The sequence below is a fragment of the Eulemur rufifrons genome, chromosome 16, assembly GCF_041146395.1.
Source record: "Eulemur rufifrons isolate Redbay chromosome 16, OSU_ERuf_1, whole genome shotgun sequence".
Lineage (NCBI taxonomy): Eukaryota > Metazoa > Chordata > Mammalia > Primates > Lemuridae > Eulemur > Eulemur rufifrons.
In genome coordinates, this window is record NC_090998.1 from 78,775,561 (window position 1) to 78,795,928 (window position 20,368).

The 20,368-nt window shown below is 40.8% G+C and overlaps 1 protein-coding gene across 1 annotated transcript in view; it reads right to left on the reverse strand.

The window, feature by feature from the left end:
- GNPTAB (N-acetylglucosamine-1-phosphate transferase subunits alpha and beta) overlaps positions 1-5,495 on the reverse strand; it is a 72,785-nt gene extending 67,290 nt beyond the window's left edge. The window contains exon 1 of the mRNA XM_069489288.1: positions 5,250-5,495. Coding sequence (XP_069345389.1) covers positions 5,250-5,366 — 117 coding nt within the window. The 5' untranslated portion in view covers positions 5,367-5,495. The remainder of the gene's footprint in view (positions 1-5,249) is intronic.
- Positions 5,496-20,368: the final 14,873 nt, after the last annotated feature.

Here is a 20,368-nt window from a genome sequence, read left to right on the forward strand (position 1 = left end):
TAGCAATCCTGAAATCCAAAAAGCTCTGAACACCGGAGATGTTTTTGTACCTTATTTGGCAACAAAACCTGACCTGACCTGAACTCATTTGGTGGCAAAACTTGACCTAAACTGACTTGAGGCTATTTATGGTCTGTATTTTCCTTACTCAGTGTGAGGGATTGTGGACTTGTATATAAATGGTTCAACTAAATGATGATGGCCTTGAAATAATAAATTTTTACCTCAAAAGCCACACATTTAAAAATCTATACAATAGCAACTAATAGAGAACAAATATTTATAATCAGAACCTTCTGAGCTAAAAAGGATCTTAAGAGCATAGTCAATCTAGTGCCCTCATTTGTAGAGAGGAAACTGAGGCTCCCAGGAGGCCACAGTGAGTTGCCCAAGTCAACTAGTCTGCAACAGACAGGCTTGTACTTGCTACCCTTGCCTTAAGGCAATGCACTTTTGTGACCATTAGTCCCCATTCTGAGGGCCTTCCCCATACAAATGTCACCTTTGGAACCAGCTCTGCTTTTGTCTGATCAGAGTTCCAAGGGTTCTCCAGAAAGTACCTGGCTCAACTTGGAGAAAACAAACAAGCAAAAATTTTAATACTTCTCTGCCTCAATTCCACTTTTCTTTCTTAAAATTTGGATGTGTACAAATGGCTAATCAAAATACGGTAGTCAATCCTAGCACTCTGACAGGCCGAGGCAGGAGGATGGCTTGAAGTCAGGAGTTCAAGACCAGCCTCAGCAAGGGGAGACCCGCCTCTACTAAAAATAGAAAGAAATTAGCTGAGCAACTAAAATAGAAAAAAAAAAAAAAAAAATTAGCCGGGTGTGGTGGCACATGCCTGTAGTCCCAGCTACTAGAGAGGCTGAGGGAGGAGGATCGCTTTAGCCCAGGAGTTTGAGGTTGCTGTGAGCTAGGCTGACACTATGGCACTCTAACCCAGGCAACAGAGTGAGACTCTGTCTCAAAAAAAAAAAAAAAAAAAACCAAACCACCAAAACAAAAACAACAACAACAACAACAAAAAACCACACAGCAGCCAATACTGTAAGGGCAGCCTTGCTGAAATAACAGGAAAATATCTAATCCCTCAATTTCCTAATAACAGCTAACTATCAATCTTGAGCCCTCCCTACTCTCTGCTGTTTCTCTCCCCAGCTGGTGGGAACCCGGGGTTCCCTTGTCACAAACATCTGAAAACAGCAGAAAGACAGAAAGGAAAAGTAAATCTTTCTCTTTTACATTCACCAGCTGGCAGCCTTTAGAATTTGTTTCTATAGCCTCCAGGTGTTCCTGAGAAGCTCCAGGACAGAGGGCAGAGAAGGTAAACTCCAGGCCTTAGTTCCCTGCCCAAAACCCTATCTCAGGGGCAAAATCACATGCCCTGTGATAAGCCTGACTACATCTCAGAGATAACCAAGTCTCCAAGCACACAGGAAAAGCAAGAAAGACCGGCAGCTGCCTGCTGATTACTCCACAACCATTATTATTTTTTTCTCTTTGTCCCCATAAAAGTAGCAGGCCACTTGGCCTGGCTGCTGGCATCTCCCTTCTCTTTCTTTGGGAGGATGGGATGCCAAGCCTCTCCTGCTCTTCCCCCCACCCCTAGAAGGATAAAATTAACTTTTTTTACTTTGATATTTTAATTTCTGCGTGAGAAATCTTTCTCCACCCATACCATGAGCACCCACTAGGCTTTCCACCCTAACAAATACCGCTTATACCAAAAGAGGAAAAAAAGACAATGAATTCACAGTTAACAATGATCTTCTTAGTCCTTTTATCCATTACAATCAGTGAGCTTATTAACAAGTTGTAATGAGAGTATTGTTTCCCCTGTGGACAGCTGCTGTAGGAAGGAAAAAAAAAAAAAAAAGAAAAGTATTCTGCTTCAAGGATATATCTCAAAATAAGGATTCAGGACATAAAATAGTCAATAATAAATAGTAGCAGTAGCTACTACTATTTAATGAGGGTCTGTTATATGCCAGGGACTGTGTGAGGTGCTTTACATACAGGTCTTATTTAAACCCCACCATCAACCCTGCCAGGAAGGTTTTCTTGCCTCCAATTTAAAGATGAAGAAGCTCAGAGTGGTTAAGCATCCTCTTCAAGATCAGACAAGGGACAGCCGGGCTGTTTGAGAAACTGTAAAGAGGTGGGCTTACAAGCACAGCCTCGGAGCCAGACTGCCTAGGTTTGAAGCCCAGTTCTGCTATGAATTATATGGATTAATCTGTGCAAATGCCTCCGTTTCATCACCTGTAAAATGGGTATAATAACAGTACCTACCTCACAGGAGTGGTGATGTGAGGATTAAATTAGTTAATGTACACAAAGCAGTTAAGAGAGAGCCTGGCACCTAGTAAGGCCTATGCAAGTATTAGCTATTATCACGATCGTTATTAACTGGAGCCAGCATTTCAAACCCAGATCTGCCTAACCCTGCAGCTCCTCTTTTCCACTGTGTAGTACAAGTTAACCACAGGCCAGCTGCCTGTACCTCTCATGCCACCTGTTGGCATTCTTTCTCTCTCATTCCTCTTTTCTGTTCCAAACTTTAAGATCTGTGGCCATTTCAAGCCTGTGAGGAAACATCTTTCTTTTGGTAAACAGCCCAGGCATGGAATCAAAGGAAAAAGTATATAAAATTGTTATGAAAGTTCAGCCACTTGTCCTCGAGGCCGCATCAGAAGAATGAGAACAAGTGGTTTGAGAGGAAGGAAAGGTAAGTTTTATTACTTTGCCGGCAAAGGAGGAGGATGGAGACTCCTGTCTGAAATGCCATTGTCCTCATAATAAACAGAAATACAGAGCTTTTAAAGGATGGGTTCTCAGCTTCAGGCAATTACTACTGTTCAACTACAGTTGATGATTCTGATCATCCCATCTCTGCTGAAGACAATCTCTTGACCTCAGCCCAGGACCTCCCTTTACCTTTACCAGGGCCAGGCCAGCTCTGGTGGCACAAATAACAACAGATTTAACCTGCCCCTCCCAACCACTGGCCTGATGCAGAAATGCAGGCTTTAGTTCTCAAAAAGGAGTGCAGGATGTTTTAAAGAGACAGAAAATATTTTTTCCAGTTTTTCAGGCCAGTCTCTCTGCTACAAAATGAAAAATTCTTAACAACTGATGCCTTTAAGTCACCTTCACGATGCATCAGAGTTAATAAACAGCTAACTTGAAATTAATCAGGATCAAAAAAATCATACAAAAACAGTAAGGCTTAATTAGGCACAGACACATTAAGTTGCAACGCATAAAACAAAGATAGAACAGCAGGTAGTTTTGAGATCCAGGAATGATATAAGTACCTACTCCACATTTACAAGTCTGGAGCTTTCTCACCCTTACCTGTGAGACATTTTTTTCTAGCCTCTAGAATCAAGAACTACTAAAAGTATACACTTGAAAATAGGCCGGGCGCGGTGGCTCACGCCTGTAATCCTAGCACTCTGGGAGGCCGAGGCGGGTGGATCGCTTGAGCTCAGGAGTTCGAGACCAGCCTGAGCAAGAGTGAGACCCTGTCTCTACTAAAAATAGAAAGAAATGATCTGGCCAACTAAAAATATAGATATAGAAAAAATTAGCCGGGCATGGTGGTGAATGCCTGTAGTCCCAGCTACTCGGGAGGCTGAGGCAGTAGGATCGCTTAAACCCAGGAGTTTGAGGTTGCTGTGAGCTAGGCTGATGCCACAGCACTCACTCTAGCCCGGGCAACAGAGTGAGACTCTGTCTCAAAAAAAAAAAAAAAAAGTATACACTTGGAAAACATGCCACATAATTCAGTCACTCATTAAACAAACACTTAGATTGCACTCTGGCAGTCCCTGGCACTGTGCTCAGGCCAGGGTTACAGTATTTAAACAGGTAGCTCATTCTGTTATGGAGCCTACAATCCAACATGGGTATAGACTTCAAGCAAATGTATGTTGTAGCATTTCTAAAAAACATTCTGGTAATTTTAAAATCTTCTGCACATCCCCTGAAAAAAAGAAAAAACAAATAGATTTCAAACCATTTGAAAATACGGCTTTTCTCCCAGTTGCTAAAAGCAGTGTTCTCAAAAATCATATTCATGTACTCTTCCAGTTCTGTCCTGCTCATAGTCTCTGTACACTTGTTTATGATAAAGAATATTGTATTAGACTATCAATAATGAAGTAACTATCAAACTAAACCAAAGGGTTATTTAATTCCAGAAAACGTTTAAAGTATATAACCAGAGGGGCACAAAAATCCATCAAACCTGGGTGTTTCCACCTCCCAAATCTGTTGCCCGACCCTCTCAAGAGTTTAGTCTAACCAACTACTTCATTGCACATTAACTAAGAGCAGATCAAGAAAGGCCTGGCTTGTGTGATCAAGTCTAAAGTATTAGCATATCCCATGACCCAAGGGCAGGTGCTGGCTCCCAAGGGGTGTGGTGCTGGAGTCCAAGACAGTTACCCAGTCCTTGGTCACATGACAGGGGGCCTGGGCCCAACTGATCTCGGGACTGCGAGAGAAGAGTTTGGAGCTGCCAAAAGATCTTTTACATGGGTGAATGCACAACTACTAGTAGAGGCTCCACGGGCTAACTGATGTACAGCTGTCCATAATAACAGAGTAAAAATGCAAAAGAAAATTCCCTTTCATACTTAATTCCCTTGAAATATGGGTCAGTACGCTCTCCCCAGTGAAAATTCACATGCAAAAAAAAAAAAATTTTTTTAAAAGCCAACAAACCACACCACACTACTCTTGCGCAAAATTTTTGAGGTGGGAGGCGGGGGGAAGAGGATTAAGATAAGGTGCCTTTGTCAAAAATGACAAGATTAGAAAGGTGATACCAGAGAGAAACTGTTAAGAGGGGCAGGGAAAGGGGATTTAGGTGTGCTATGGAAAAAATGGGTAAAGAAACTCTAGGTCCTGGAAAGCAAGTTCATTAGAGAAGACAAGGCCTGAGGGGGAAAGTCAATGACATGGGGACTCCGAAGACGGCGCCCAGAAGGAGACTCGGCGGAATACGCGTCTATCCCCCCAAACCGTCAGGAAGACGAGATCTCCACTCCAGATGCTGAAACCGGAGCGGCGAGGAGATTCGAGTTCCCGGCGCCTCGGGGGAAAGGGCAGCTCTGGGCTGGCTCCCGCGGATGCAGGGCGGATGGGGAGGCAAGAGTGAAGCGCGCCGGGGCTCGGGGCGCCGTGCGGGTCGTGCGGTTTCAAGGCGTCCGGCCCCGGGTCCGGTGCCGCTCACTCACCTCTCCGAACTGGAAGGCTGAGACGATGGTGACAACGACGCCCACGAAACAGACGTAGAGCCCATACCTGTGGGACAGGCAGGTATAGGTCTGTCTCTGTAAGAGCTTGAGCAGCATCACCCCGGCCGCCGCCACGCCACGACACGCCCCGAGGAGCCAGAGCCGCCACCGCCGCCTCAACGAGACGCCATGCAGGCCCCCCAGCCGGGCCGCCGCGCTCAGGTCACAGCCTCCGGGCGCCGAGCATTGCCGCTCCGGGGACCGACGCCCGCTCGGCTCCGCGCCGCGGCCGCCGCTTCCGGGAGCCGGGAGCCCACGCCCTCGGCGCGGTGGAGGCGGACCCGCGGCCCGCGAGGCGGCCGGCGCCGCCAGGGTCCGACCCGGCGAGAGGCGGCGGCGGCGGCGGCGGCTGCAGGTTCGCCAGCGCCACCTTGAGGGCGGAGGGGCAGAGGGTAGGCGCGCGCCCTCCCCATCTGCGCGTGCGCGGCGGGCCCTGTGGGAGGGGCTGGGCGGGGCTGGGATCCTTGCTCGGGGTTGGGCCGGCAAGCGAGGGAGCGCCCGGCCCTTCGTCTAGGGCTCTAGGCTGTGCCACTGACCGTGCTGTAAGGCTGTGAATATTTTTTGTGAATAGGCGTAAAACCTTTCTGTATTTACAATTATCGGGAAATCATGGTTTTTCACAGCGCTAAGAGGAGATGCTATATGAGGCGCCTTCCCCACCGCCCCAAACATTGTTTCAAAGAGGAGACTTTAGGGCTAAATCTGCCAAAATCAAATATCATTCATTCATTAAATATGTCTATAGTGCCTGGTGCCTGGCATAGTGCTTAGTGTCAGGTATTCGAAAATGAACTGGACCTGGCCACTGTTCCCACAGAGTCTAGTAGGATGATAAACATGTAAACTACCAAACAAAAAAGTTGTTGCGAAAGAAGTCTTGAGATGGACTGAAGGGGAACAAACGCAGGCGTGGCCAGTTAATCCTACTCTGGCACCAGGTTATTTCCGGGCCTATCCTTGGCGCCTCTGATTTAGGAGAAATCTTTTTTTAATCTCAACACACTAGTGAATATGATTTTTTTCCTAGTCACCCTGGGAAACAATACACTTTTCTAATGTTGCCATCATGCAAAGTATTTTTAGAATTATCTTCAGAACCAGCTTCAGGAAATACTCACAATGTGCACTCTCAACTTGATGATCAGATGGAATTGACAGACTCGCAAAAGGGGTTCGCTTTACTTCAATCCAAGGCAAGGTTTTTACACTTTTCAGTCAATTCTTTTCATCCTTCTTTAGGAAAAGCTGATACATGCTATATGTACATGACAGATTATAGCAGTTGTATAAGACACATACAGTTCTGAGGTCTTTTCAAGCATGATAACAGATATGAAACCATCTACCACTCAACAGGACTCTCCAGATGATGACCAACATTTACTTAGCATCTACCACATGCGCAGCTCATCTAATCCTCACATCAACTTTATGGTGTAGATACCATTATTATCCCCATTCTATAGATCAAGAAACTGAGGTACAAAGAAGTTAAACAACTAACATCACACAACCAGTAAATGATAGAATTGAGATTTGAACCAAGTAGTGGGCTCTAGAACAAGGCCAAGATTAAGGGGAAGTATAGTGAAGTGAGTCATGCAAGTACAGGGACAGATTCTGTCTTTGTTTAAAATTTTGGTATTTTGTTCTTCATGGATATTTTGCATTAATTTTGATCTTTTAAAATATTGCATTAAAATATTACTCATCTTGATTAGTGAGGTTTTTTTTTTTTTTAATTTCCCTTAAATTTTGCACCCAAGGCAAGTGCCTCACTCTCCTCACGCTAGGCCTGGCCCTGCCTAGAACCTGTGCTGTTAAAACAGTATCCTTTGACTAAGTACAGTGGCTTATGCCTGTAATCCTAACACTTTGGGAGGCCGAGGTGGGAGGATCACTTGAGGCCAGGAATTCAAGACCAGCCTGGACAACATAGCAAGACCCTGTCTCTACAAAATATAGAAAAATTAGTTGGGCATGGTGGTGCATGCCTGTAGTCACATCTACTCAGGAGGCTGAGGCAGAAGGATCACTTTAGCCCAGGAGTTTGAGGTTGCAGTGAGCTATGATGATGCCACTGCACTCTAGCCTGGGCAACAGAGTGAGACCCTGTTGCAAAATAAAAAAGTGTGATTTGTTGTTGTGTAAGTCACCCTTAAATATATTTCTATCTCTTTATGCTCCTGCCACACAGCCTCAAGGGAGTTAGGAGCATTGCCTAGGTCCTTTCTTCTAGAGAACTTGCTCTTGTCCACTCTCTCTGTCTTCCCCTTCTAAGCCAGTATGATTAAACTTGAGCAAAAATATGTGAGTGTAACATGATACACCTGTTGTAGCTATCTTATAGAGTTATTAGGAGAGTTAAGGTAATGCATGAAAATGCTTAAGTGCCTGGGACAGTTTAAGTGTTGGGGAAAATTTAAGAAAAGAATGTTTAACTTTGTTCTATAAGCAATGAGGCTTTTCAGTAAGAGAATGAACTGATTAAATATGTACTTCAAAAACATGAATCTACTAGTAAGTAAATGTATCATTTCTGGAAATGGTTTTAAATTATCAGTATCTGAACAGTGGAAGAAATACACAGAAGAGCATCTCCTTTATCTGGAGATCTGTTATCTGGCAACCTAAGCAAGCCAGAAAAGCACACACACCACACACAAAAGGCAAAAAGACTGTCAAAGACCCAATGAAACTCTGAGTTTTGCTTTTAGAAGAACCCCTCAGTCTCTTTCTCTCAAAATCTGATAAATATAATTCTGAGAAACTTTGTTATCTGGGTTTTCAGTCCATAGCAGATCAGGAAAAAAAAAAAAAAAAAAAAAAACTAAATTGAGAGCTGCCTTTTCCCCAAGCAAGAAGTGATTATTGGCTTGATCTTGAGAAAAAATTAGAGGAAAAAAAAATATTTTTTAAAAAAAGAAATCAGCCAGGCATGATGGTGCTCAGCTGTAGTCCCAGCTACTGGGGAGGCTGAAGCAGAAGGATCACTTGAGCCCAGGAGTTCAAAGCTGCTATGAGTTATGATTGGGCCAATGCACTCCTGCATGGGCAACAGAGTGAGACCCTGTCTCCTAAAAAAAAAAAAAAAGTCAAACTAGTTCAAAAAGTATAAGCATCTTCTTCAGGTCAAAAAATTGAGGCAAGAGCAGAGATATAATGAAGACACCAGTATCCAAGTACAGCAGGATAATATTTCAGAGTGGTGAGTCTAATTTTTAAGATGAGTTTAAATAATGTTTAGTGTTTATTCAGCATTTGTGAATGAACACTTTGTGCTGGGTATTTTACTGTACATTGAGTGACCTAGGTACCTAGATATCTGGGTACTGAGGAAAACCTGGTCCCTGCTTTCATGGAATTTACACTCCGGAGGGACAGATACATATTGAATTAGTATTTTGAGGGGAGCTAACCTAGCCTGGAAGGGATGGCTTCCAGGAGGAGGTGATGCTAAAGACAGAGTTGAAGATGCAAGATGGTGGATGGAGTGAGGCAGGAAGGGAAGTATGTTGAAGGCTGTAATCTAAGGCAAAAGAGGCTAGAGGTGCAATGAGATGGAAACAGAGAGGCTGGCAGGGCTTTAATGGCCATATCAAGAATAAAGGTATCCTAAAGACAATGACAAATTTTAATAAAATCCAAGAAATGACATAATCAGATATGAACTTTAAGAATCATCGTAAGTGTAGTGTGGAAAATCTGTTGGAGGGGGCCTGAGGAGTTGAAGTGAAACCAGTAGCAGTTGAGTTGCCTGATAAAATACACAGCACCCAGTTAAATTTGAATTTCAGATACACAACATATATTTTTAGCATAAGTAAATCCCATTCAATATTTGGGACATACTTATACTCAAAATTATTTGTTATTTATCTGAAATTCACATTTAACTGGGCATCCTGTATTTTCATTTGCTACAGATATTCTCAGCCACTTTTGGCCAGGCACGGGAGTCCCTGCCCTTGGTTCTGGGCCAGTGCCTGGAAAGCCTATCTGAGTCAGGGATGAAATATTGGCTGTCCATTTGTCTGCAGATATAAAACAGCATTCTCCAATTAACCTCATCAGTACTAAAACTGATCTCCCTCTGTCTGTATCTTCCACAGCCTTCACAAATAGTTCAAAACTCAGCAGACAATGAGAATGCTTTTATGTATTGGACCCTATGACATCAACCATCTTCGAGTTTCCCTTTGCTCAGTTTCGATGAAACATGAACAACCCAAGTAAATAATCCTGCACAAACAGAAACCTCTTGCCCTGGGCCTACATATGTTTTGTATATAGAGATAGTGTGCTTCAAAGGCCTTACTTGGAGCTGATAAGAAAATTGAACCTAAACAAAGAGCTCTAACTAGCTGATGAATTGAAGTTAAAATAACTCCTGATAAATCTATATTTAACTGAGTCCTTGCTTTATTCAAGGTAAGAAGATAAAATGTTCATGTTGCAGAATGCTTTCACTTTTAGCTCTAGGCTTGAAACAACTTGCTTGTTCCCAGGAAACATGTTTTGCTTTTGTCCCTTCTCCCCTTTCAGGATATAGTGTGTGTTCATAGGACATGTAAGTTGTAAGTGACTCCATCCCTTTCTTTCTCTATTCTAAAAAAGAAAGCCAGGACAGCTTTTAGTTTTTGCAAAATAGTGAATAAAACAAAATTATTAAGTAATTTAACTGCTTCTGATAGAATTTCAAGAACCAAAACAGGCTCTGTTAATTTTTACTTGAGCTCAAATACATCATGTATATATAAATGAACATGCATAATTTTCATATAAATGTGACCATACTTTTATTTATTTGATATTACTGTTGGGTTTTTTTGGTTTGTTTCATCCACTGGAATATAGGAACCATAAAGGCAAGAGATTTGCCCATCTTATTTACAAACATATCCCCACCCTTAGCACTGTGCCTTGCTAATAGTAACTAATTGATAAAAATTTAACTATGTGAATTGGTATATTTTGCACTGATAAAAGTACCTGCCATACAGTTGGCATATATTAAAGTTTTTCTGAATTGCAATGTATTATTAAAGGAAACTAGAGTATTACAGAGAATAAACCTAAATTTTGAAGTAGAACTCATTTGGAAAATTTTCAGGTCCTGGGTCATTTAATATGGGGTATTGTACTCACGACATCTAGGTTTTTTTTTTTTTTTTTTTTTTTTTTGAGACAGAGTCTCACTCTGTTGCCCAGGCTAGAGTGAGTGCCGTGGCGTCAGCCTAGCTCACAGCAACCTCAAACTCCTGAGCTCAAGCGATCCTCCTGTCTCAGCCTCCCGAGTAGCTGGGACTACAGGCATGCGCCACCATGCCCGGCTAATTTTTTCTATATATATTTTTAGCTGTCCATATAATTTCTTTCTATTTTTAGTAGAGGTGGGGTCTCGCTCTTGCTCAGGCTGGTCTCGAACTCCTGAGCTCAAACGATCCGCCCACCTCGGCCTCCCAGAGTGCTAGGATTACAGGCGTGAGCCACTGCGCCCGGCCCGACATCTAGGTTTTAAAAGCTCTGTTATGTCTATTATTATTTACTCTCTGTTTGTTTTATTTTGTGTATTACTTCTTTGTGCCTTTCTACCTTTTCTTAAATAGTCTTTTCAAAGAACCAGCTTCCTCTTTACCTCATCCTCTCTATTTTTCTGTGGTTTTCTATTCATTGATTTATGCCTTTATCTTTGCAGTTTCCTCAGTTTGCTCTGTTGCTCCTGAACCAGTTTATCAAATTTAACACTCAGCTTTTTGTTTTTGTTTTTGTTTTTGAGACAGAGTCTCGCTCTGTTGCCCGGGCTAGAGTGAGTGCCGTGGCATCAGCCTAGCTCACAGCAACCTCAAACTCCTGGGCTTAAGCGATCCTACTGCCTCAGCCTCCTGAGTAGCTGGGACTACAGGCATGCGCCACCTTGCCCAGCTAATTTTTTCTATATATATTTTTAGTTGTCCATATAATTTCTTTCTATTTTTAGTAGAGACGGGGGTCTCGCTCTTGCTCAGGCTGGTCTCGAACTCCTGACCTCGAGCGATCTACCCGCCTCGGCCTCCCAGAGTGCTAGGATTACAGGCATGAGCCACCACGCCCGGCCAACACTCAGCTTTTTCAATCCACATTTTTTATAAATGTTTTCAGAACTATAAATTTCCCTTAAAGTACTAATTTTGTTGCATCCCATAAACATTGGCATGGAATGCATATACGTAATGAGAGTTGAAGCCTGCAGTAGGTGCAGGCCTGAGGCACAGTGTCCCCATCAGAAAAACCAGGTAAGGTGGTCACCAGACCTAGGCCAGGGTGGCAAGGTCACTGAGAGACTGTGCTCTCTGGGCGTGCATGGCTTGGGCAGAGGACCACAGCCGTCCTCACATATTGGTACACTAGCCCACCCCATAAAGCAGGACAAAAAAAGCAAAAGCCACACACTAGAATCAGGAAGAGGAACCCCCTTTGTCCTGCGACATCCCTCCATTGCCCTCTACTGGCAAAGCTCAACATCACACTCCCTGCAAAGGAGAAATGCCTTAAGAATTCAACCCGTTATCACAGAGCAGATTCTGAGGAGGTGAATTTGGGACTGCGAGGCAACAATTGGGTACTGGCGCTTCCCTGAAGCTAGGGCACCCCGTGTGATCTAGATTCCCCTAATCAGGATGAATTTGTAGAAGATTTTCATCTGGAAGTGAGTTATATGGAGGGAGAAAGAGAGAGAGAGAGCAAAGAGCACCTATTTTGGCTAGTGTGGGTCAAAGCAGACACAGTGGGGGTCTGAAGCCAGCAGGGCTGGAAGCGGCTTCCTGCTGTGTAGAAGCCATCCTAGTCCTGCTCTTTCTGATCCTGGCAGTCAGCAGCTCCCGTGACAACCCAGTTTAGCTGGGGTTTTAGGAGCTGATCCTACAAATTCAACCTAAGGTCTCCTTGTTCAGCCTTCCTGATACCTCGTGGATGAACCAACTTCGTCCCTTTCTGCTGAAATCAGTGAATGAATTCTTTAATCTACAAGTAATTAACCTGACCAAAACATGGTAAGAGAATGTAGTTTGTATAATATGAACTCTTGGATTTCATTGAGGCTTCCTTTGTAGCTTAGTACGTGGTCCCTTTTTGTAAAGTTTCAGGTTTGCTCAGAAAGAATATATCCTCTGTGTTCCTAATTTCTTCGCTGTTTAAGTTCTCGCAAGCCTTAGGATCAATATCAAGTCCACCAGGATATACTTTGCAGAATCTACCTATTTCCAACTCTTATATTATATTTGAAAATTGAATCAACTGTCTGATCTCCAAGCCTTTGGAACTTTCTTTAGTTTTCTGCTCCTTAGAACCAAAGCAGTGAGCACTCAACATATAAATATTTGATTATCTGGTCAGGTGCAGTGGCTCTCTCCTGTAATCCTAGCACTCTGGGAGGTTGAGGCGAGAGGATCACTTGAGATTAGGAGTTCGAGACCGGCTCGAGCAAGAGTAAAACCCTGTCTATACTAAAAATAGGAAAATTAGCTGGGCTTGTGGTGGGTGTTGTGGTGCACACCTGTAGCCCCAGCTACTTGGGAGGCTGAAGCAGGAGGATGGCTTGAGTCCAGAGTCTGAGGTTGCTGTGAGCTAGGCTGACACCATGGCACTCTAGCCCGGGCAACAGAGTGAGACTCTGTCTCAAAAAAAAAAAAAAAAAAAAAAAAAAAGGATTATCAAAAAACACTGATTCTCTAACTCATTGTAATGTTAAGTGTATAATTAAATAGGGAGAGTTCTGTATGTTGTATAGTCTGCCTTCTGAAATACTGTCAGAGGTACTCTGATATTTTGCTACAATACTTTGGCAATGGCTTCTAATTTCTTATAGTCACTGTAACCAATCCCAAGGAAACAGTACAAATACAAGTGATGACAAGTAACATAGTTAGAGCACCACAAGTGATGACAAGTAATATAGTTAGAGCACCAAATTCCAGAGTTAGTTTATCTAAAGTGTAAATGTCACAGTGAAAGACTAATAACTGGGGCTGCTGGCATTTCAGGCTAAAAGAGTACTGAAAGGACTGTGGTAAGGACCTCTAGAGGGTACCAAAGGAAAGGGTTAATAGTTACTGGTATTAGTGTGACTACAGGGAAGCTCATGAAAAAGAAAACAAGGATTTTCTGTTGTCTTTTCTTTTATCAAGTACAAACGAGCTGCAAGTTTATCTCAATTACTCTGCTATGAGGTACAAGGGAAACAAATAGATTTTAAAAGCTACATTCTAAGTTCCCTTCCGATGTGGACTGTCCTATTCCTTTTGTAGGGCCAAAATACTCTTTGAAGTCTTAATTTAAAGCAGCAACACTAAAATTGCAATTAAGGTAGGACTAATTTTACTAGTTTCACATCTCACTTTGTATTGTTCTAGATCCAATAAGCAAGGTCATTCTTCTTGGGTTTATTTTCACTTCACAATGTACAGATTCACTGCTAATTAATTTTGGAAATTCTCTAGAAACATGCTTCCATATTACAACAAATTTCTCTCAAATAAAATATAAACAAAAAGTCATGGGTCAAAGCCTTGTGAAGCAATCATGGATAATATTTCTTTTTGTATTTCCATTTACTGCCTTAATTTTTTTCTCTCAATTTCCTTGATATTTCTCTATTTAGCTTTTTTTTTTAAAAAGAAAAACAGCTTTATTGAGGCATAATTCACACACAATAAAATTGACCCATTACAGGTGAACAATGCCGTTATCTATATATGCCATTTCTGCATCTTCTTTGGTGAGAAGTCTATTCAAACCCTTTGCCCACTTTTTAAATTGAGTTCCCTCTTTAACCTTTGATAACCCGGTATCTACCCCTGCTCCTATTAAAACTGCCCTCTGAAATAATGAAATGCCACGGATATAATGAATTCTAACTAATTCAGTAACATTTTTTGTTGTTGTTCATCTCCTCCTTAATCCTTCTGTAGTTGTTTTTTTAAGGCTGGTCAAGTGAGCTTCTGTAGTATTTAATAATGTCTTCAAGAACCCCCCCCCTTTTTTTTTTTTTTGAGACAGATCTCACTCTGTCGCCCTGGCTAGAGTGCCGTGGCATCAGCCTCGCTTACAGCAACCTCAAATTCCTGGGCTCAAGCGATTCTTCTGCCTCAGCCTCCCAAGTAGCTGGGACTACAGGCATGCGCCACCATGCCTGGCTAATTTTTTCTATATATTTTTAGTTGTCCAGCTAATTTCTTTCTATTTTTAGTAGAGACGGGGTCTTGCTCTTGCTCAGGCTGGTCTCGAACTCCTGAGCTCAAACGATCCACCCGCCTCGGCCTCCCAGAGTGCTAGGATTACAGGCGTGAGCCACCTCGCCCGGCTGTGGTTGTCTCTTGAACAAGCATTTTCAGGGCAGAGTCTATACTTCATACTTCAAATCCTCCTTGTGCCCATCAGGTTAGGGGCTCAGCAAAGGTTTGTAAAATGAATAAATGAATGATCTGTTCATGGCGTAGACATGGGTTGGCAACTTGCCTAAATCCCTTGTCCAAGTTACAGAATTTGACAACAAATAGTCAACATATTTCACCACTAAGTGGCAGTATCCACAATGATAACCTCCAGAGATGGCTCAGTTCCAGAGAGCACATCACTGAGACTTCAAAGACCGTGGGGACAAGCCCATGGTAAGAACATAACCTGTTAGTCAAACTATTTTCCTTCTGGGGCAAATTAGCAATGAATTACTTTCTGCGCAGAATGGGTAACTCTAAAGATACTTTCTAATAAATATAGTTCAGAATCAAAAAAGCCTGACTACTAGTAGAAATATTTGCTTTCATGCGATATTAGTATAAATTTTAATATTCTTTTTGTCTTTTTAAATAAAGCTTAGTTTTATTTTTTTATTATGAAAGTATTATATTCTTGGTACAGAAAAGATAAAAGAAGACAAAATCTCCTCATAGCTCTTCCTGGTGTTTTTCCTCTGTAAATGTTTCACCTTGCTTTTTTCTTTTGTGAATTGACCTTTAAATTTTATTGTTCCAAAATAATTCATGTTCATAAAAATAAATGCAATAAAAGGGGTATAGAGTAAAAAGTTAAGAACTTCCTTCTTCCAAGGCCCTGTACTTCTGAGGAGTAACTATTGTTAACAATGCAATGTGTATTATTCCAGACAATTATTTTCTGCAGATTTAATTGTTTTCTTTAAAAAAAGTTTGAGATTTTTTTATTAAAAGTACAACACAAGTGATATTGTCTTTTTCTCCTTTCCTCCTTCACCTCCATGCCCCTCAAATGAAACTACAGAGAAGTAATCAATGTTACCAGTTTCATGTGGTTTCTGGTTTGCAACACTTAGGCATTTGGAAATGTGGGAGGGCATTTTTGGTTGTCATAGTGACTAGGGAGCTCTACTAGGCTTCGAGGGCATAGTGCTCAGGGATGCTAACAACTCCACAATGACAGAACATTGTTCCTCCAGGAATGCTACTAGCATCCTTGCTGAGAAACCCTGTAAGATCTCTTCCATGCTAATTACACACACAGCCTTTTTTGATTCATACACAAATGTTGAAAGAATTGTCCATTGAAACACTCATGTACCCACCACTTAGGTTCTACTATTAACCATTTGCCTTATTTGCTTCTTTGCACATCTTTCCAACCATCTATGTCAACTCCAATTCATTAATCCATCCTTTTTAAAAAATGTATTTCAGAGTAAGTTGCAGAGTTAAATATACTTCATCCCTAAACACTTCAGTATTAAATTGCCTTTTAAAAAGCATATTATACATAATCCTCTGTGACTATATTATCATTCATTCAATAAGTCAGTATCTATTGAGGGTTTGCAATGTGTCAGGTACTTGGCCAGGTCCTGGAGTTACAATGACAAGCAAAATACAGTCCCTAAATCATGCAGCTTACTCTAATGAAGGGTTTCAAACTCTTTCTATAGTAGTAGTAACAATAACAATAATAATTGCAGGCAGTCTCCGGGTTATGGACAGCCCGACTTATGGAGTTCCATACTTACAGACAGGCTCCCAAGGCTCCCCATAAGGATAATTTATAATTAAATAATTCAATTAATAATTTGGGAACTAGCTTCTTCCACGCATGTAAACAAACCTGCATGGGGGGAACGCTTTGTTGGTGTGGCATCTTTACACTAGCAGCTAGTCTCATAGATGGAGAAGCAGCTGATAGAAACACAAGAACGTAGAGTGTCAGAAGACCCAGAGCCAGGAAAGTTTACAACAAAAGAATTAGCTGAAACCTTTTGTCTCATTGAAGCAGGATTTGGTAAGCCTGAGGAGCAAGATACTAACACTGAGCTGTGTACAAAAGTTTATCCTGCAGTTAGTGAGAACATCAGTTTCTACAAGGCCGTTTATGATGAAAAAAAGAAAAAGGCTGTGCAAACAACCCTAGATACCTTTCTCAAGAAACCGACTTCAGTGGTGAGCTCCCCTCCTCCAGCAGCAGAATCAATTCCTGATTCCCCAGCACCCACTCTGTCCTCTCCAGCACCATCTTCATCGTCATCTTCTGATTAATGTCAGCTACCTTCTTGCTTCAAACATGTCCCTTCCTGTAGGCAAGACATTGATGCAACATTAGGTGGGTGTTAACTTTCAATGTTCTTTTTTAAAATTTCTCCTATCTCCTATCTAAACTTTTTGTGTTAGTTTGTTTTGATGTTTTATTTGTTTGAATTAAAAGAAAGAGCACAACAGTCTCTGTAACTTTTTATTACAGTACAGAGGTATTATTATTATGGCAATTTTACACTATATTATTGCCACATATGAGCCACTATAGTATCGTTGTTATCATTATTATTACTGTATATGCGCTGTTCATGATGGATCCAAGTTACATAAAAATTCAATCTAATGAGGTTCTCAGGAACGTATTTCATCCATAACCTGGGGACCTCCTGTAGCAGTAAAACAATATAATGAGAATAATTAGCATTATTATAACAACATTAACAATAAAGTCTAGTATTTATTGTGTGCCTACAATATCCCTGACACTAAGTATTTTAAATTATTAACAAATTTAACCCTATAAGGTAAGAACAATTGTAATCCTCATGTTACAGAAGATGAAAATGAGACATAGAGAAACTAAGTAACTTGCCCGAGATCACAGAACTAGTAAATGACGGGGTGGGGATAGAAACCCAGGCAGCCCAGCTCCGGCGCCCATAGGCTGCACCACAACTCTGTTCTGTCCTCTGCTGCATTGTCTCCATGTGAATAATATATGATCTACCCTATTCTTTTTTACAGGGGCAAAATATTCCCCAGAATTAGTTTAATGTAATATAATAACAATTCCCTTACTTTTTAACTAATTGTTCACTGTTATATTTAATGATACAGTAAAAATCCTTCCTTGTATATCTTTGTGCATGTGTATAAATATTTTTCAACTAGGTTCTAGAAGTAGACTTGTTTTTATTTTATTTATTTGTTTGTTTTTGGAAACTAACCTGACCTGGGATGGAAGTAGATTTGTTGAATCAAAAAAGAATACACATTTTAATTTTGATAGATACTGGCTGATCTCTGAAAGCATTGTGCTACTGTACACTCCTCTAACAGAATAGAAGAGTACCCAATGTCTTATATCTCTCACAAAACTCTTTAAGTTTTACACATCTGGTAAAAGAAAAATACCTATATAAAATTGTTTCACATTCACTCATTTACTTATTTAATTACTTAACAAATATTCACTGAGTACTATTATATAACAAGCACTGTGCTAGGCCAAAGTGACAATCTATGAACAATACAGAAAAAGATTTTTTCCCCTGTGGGCATATAATCTAGTAAGAGTAGGCAACCAATAAAGAAATGTGCAAATTAGTATACAATGTAGTGTTAGGTGATAAGTGCAGTGTAGAAAAATAAAGCAGAATAAGGAACTAGAGAGTGAGGAAATTAGGGGTTAGGTAGTGTCATCAGGAAGGGCCTCTAGGGAAGTGACTTTAAGCACAGATGTGAATGAAATGAGCGGAGCCACGTGAAAGTCTGGGGAAAAGTCATTTCAGGCAGCAGGTGCAAATGCCCCGAGATGGGAACTTGATGAAACTGAGAAATGTCCATTGATGTTGCATTTCCCTCATTACAACTGAGATATAGCAACTGTTTTCCTCTCTGCCTCCTAGTCTATAAAGTACATGAGTGTAGCAGTTTTACAGACTTCCAGTCCCTGCCATTACTAAATGTTAGTTAGTGAGTCACTTTAATATGTTTAATGATTTTGAGTTAAGCCAATGGGAAGAGTATTTTTATTTCTTTTTTAAAGTCAGGTTTATTGAGCTGTTGTTTACATATAACAAAATTCACCCTTTTAAAATGCAATGAGTTCTGACTAAGGTATACAGTTGTGTAACCACCCCCAACAATTAAGATTCCACCACTGAAAAAGGTTCCCTTGTGCCCCTTTGAAATTAATCCCTTTCTTTCACCCTTAGCCTCTGGAAACCACTGATCTATTTTTTTGTACCTGTAGTTTTATCTTTTCTGGAATGTCATATCAATGAAATCATTCCGTAAATAGCTTTTTGTGTCTGGCTTAGCATAATGCATTTAAGACATAATCATGTTGTTTCATGTATTGGTAGATATTTAATCTTTATTACTGAGCAGTTTTCCATGGTATGGTTGTACCACAATTTGTTTATCCATTCATCAGTTGGTTTCCAGTTTATGGCTGTTATAAATAAAGCTGCTGTGAACATTCATGTATACCTTTTAGTGGACATAATTCTTTTTCCCTTGGGTAAAATAGTAAAGAGTAGGATTGCTGGATTATAAAATAAGTATGTGTTTAACATTATATGACATTGTGAAATGGTTTTCCAAAGTGTCCCTACAATAGCATTCCAATCAGCAGTGTAGAGGAGGAGTTCCAGTTTCTTCATGTCTTTGCCAGCGTTTGGTATCCTACAGAGTACATAGTTATATCCCAGTATAGTTTCACTTTGCATTTCCTTACAGGCTAATGATGTTGAGCATCTCTTGATGTTCATATTTGCCACATATTCATTTTCTTTAGAAAAATGTCTGTTGAAATCCTTTCACCATTTTTTTATTGGTTGTTTTCTTTTCTTTCTTTCTTTCTTTTTTTTTTTGAGACAGAGTCTCACTCTGTTGCCAGGGCAGCTCATAGCAATCTCAGACTCCTGGGCTCAAGTGATCCTCCTGCCTCAGCCTCCCGAGTAGCTGGGACTACAGGCATGCGCCACCATGCCCGGCTAATTTTTTCTATATATATTTTTAGTTGTCCAGATAATTTCTTTCTATTTTTAGTAGAGACGGGGGTCTCGCTCTTGCTCAGGCTGGTCTTGGACTCCTGACCTCGAGCAATCCACCCGCCTCGGCCTCCCAGAGTGCTAGGATTACCGGCGTGAGCCACCGCGCCCGGCCTATCTCAGTTTTTTTACACCTTAAATGAGGGAAATACCTACTTTGTGAGGTTGTTTTGAGTATTAGATATGTGAAAAACACCTAACATAGTGTATGGCAAACAGTTGGTGTTCAATAGAGCTATTTTTGTTCTATTTTATACAATATTTAGATTTTTTTCAACTTTTTACTATTGCAAATAGTGCTGCTATGAACATCTTTGTGAATAACCCTTCTTGGTATATAGGATCCCTTTTTCTAGGATGGGTTTCTAGAAGAGGAATTACTGGATCAAAGGTCAAATGTTGTGGGCTTTTGAAATATATGACAAATTAATTTCTAAATAATTATTACATTTTACATTCTCACTCGGAGAGAATGAGGTTGTCCAAATTTCTGTATTCTTGCTAGTATTAGGTCCCTATTAAAATTATTTTGAGGCAAGTGCCTTTTTTTACACCAAAGTCTGCATCTCCCTGCTTTGAAAATAAATAAACAAATAAAATTATTTTGTTAATTTTATGAACATATTGAATCTTTTGTACTCTCATTAATAGTAAAATGGAAAATATTTTCATATTTTAGTGACCTTTATATTTCCTTTTCTGTATATTGTCTAATTATTTCTTGGGTTCACTTTTCTACTGTAGTCTTAGTTTT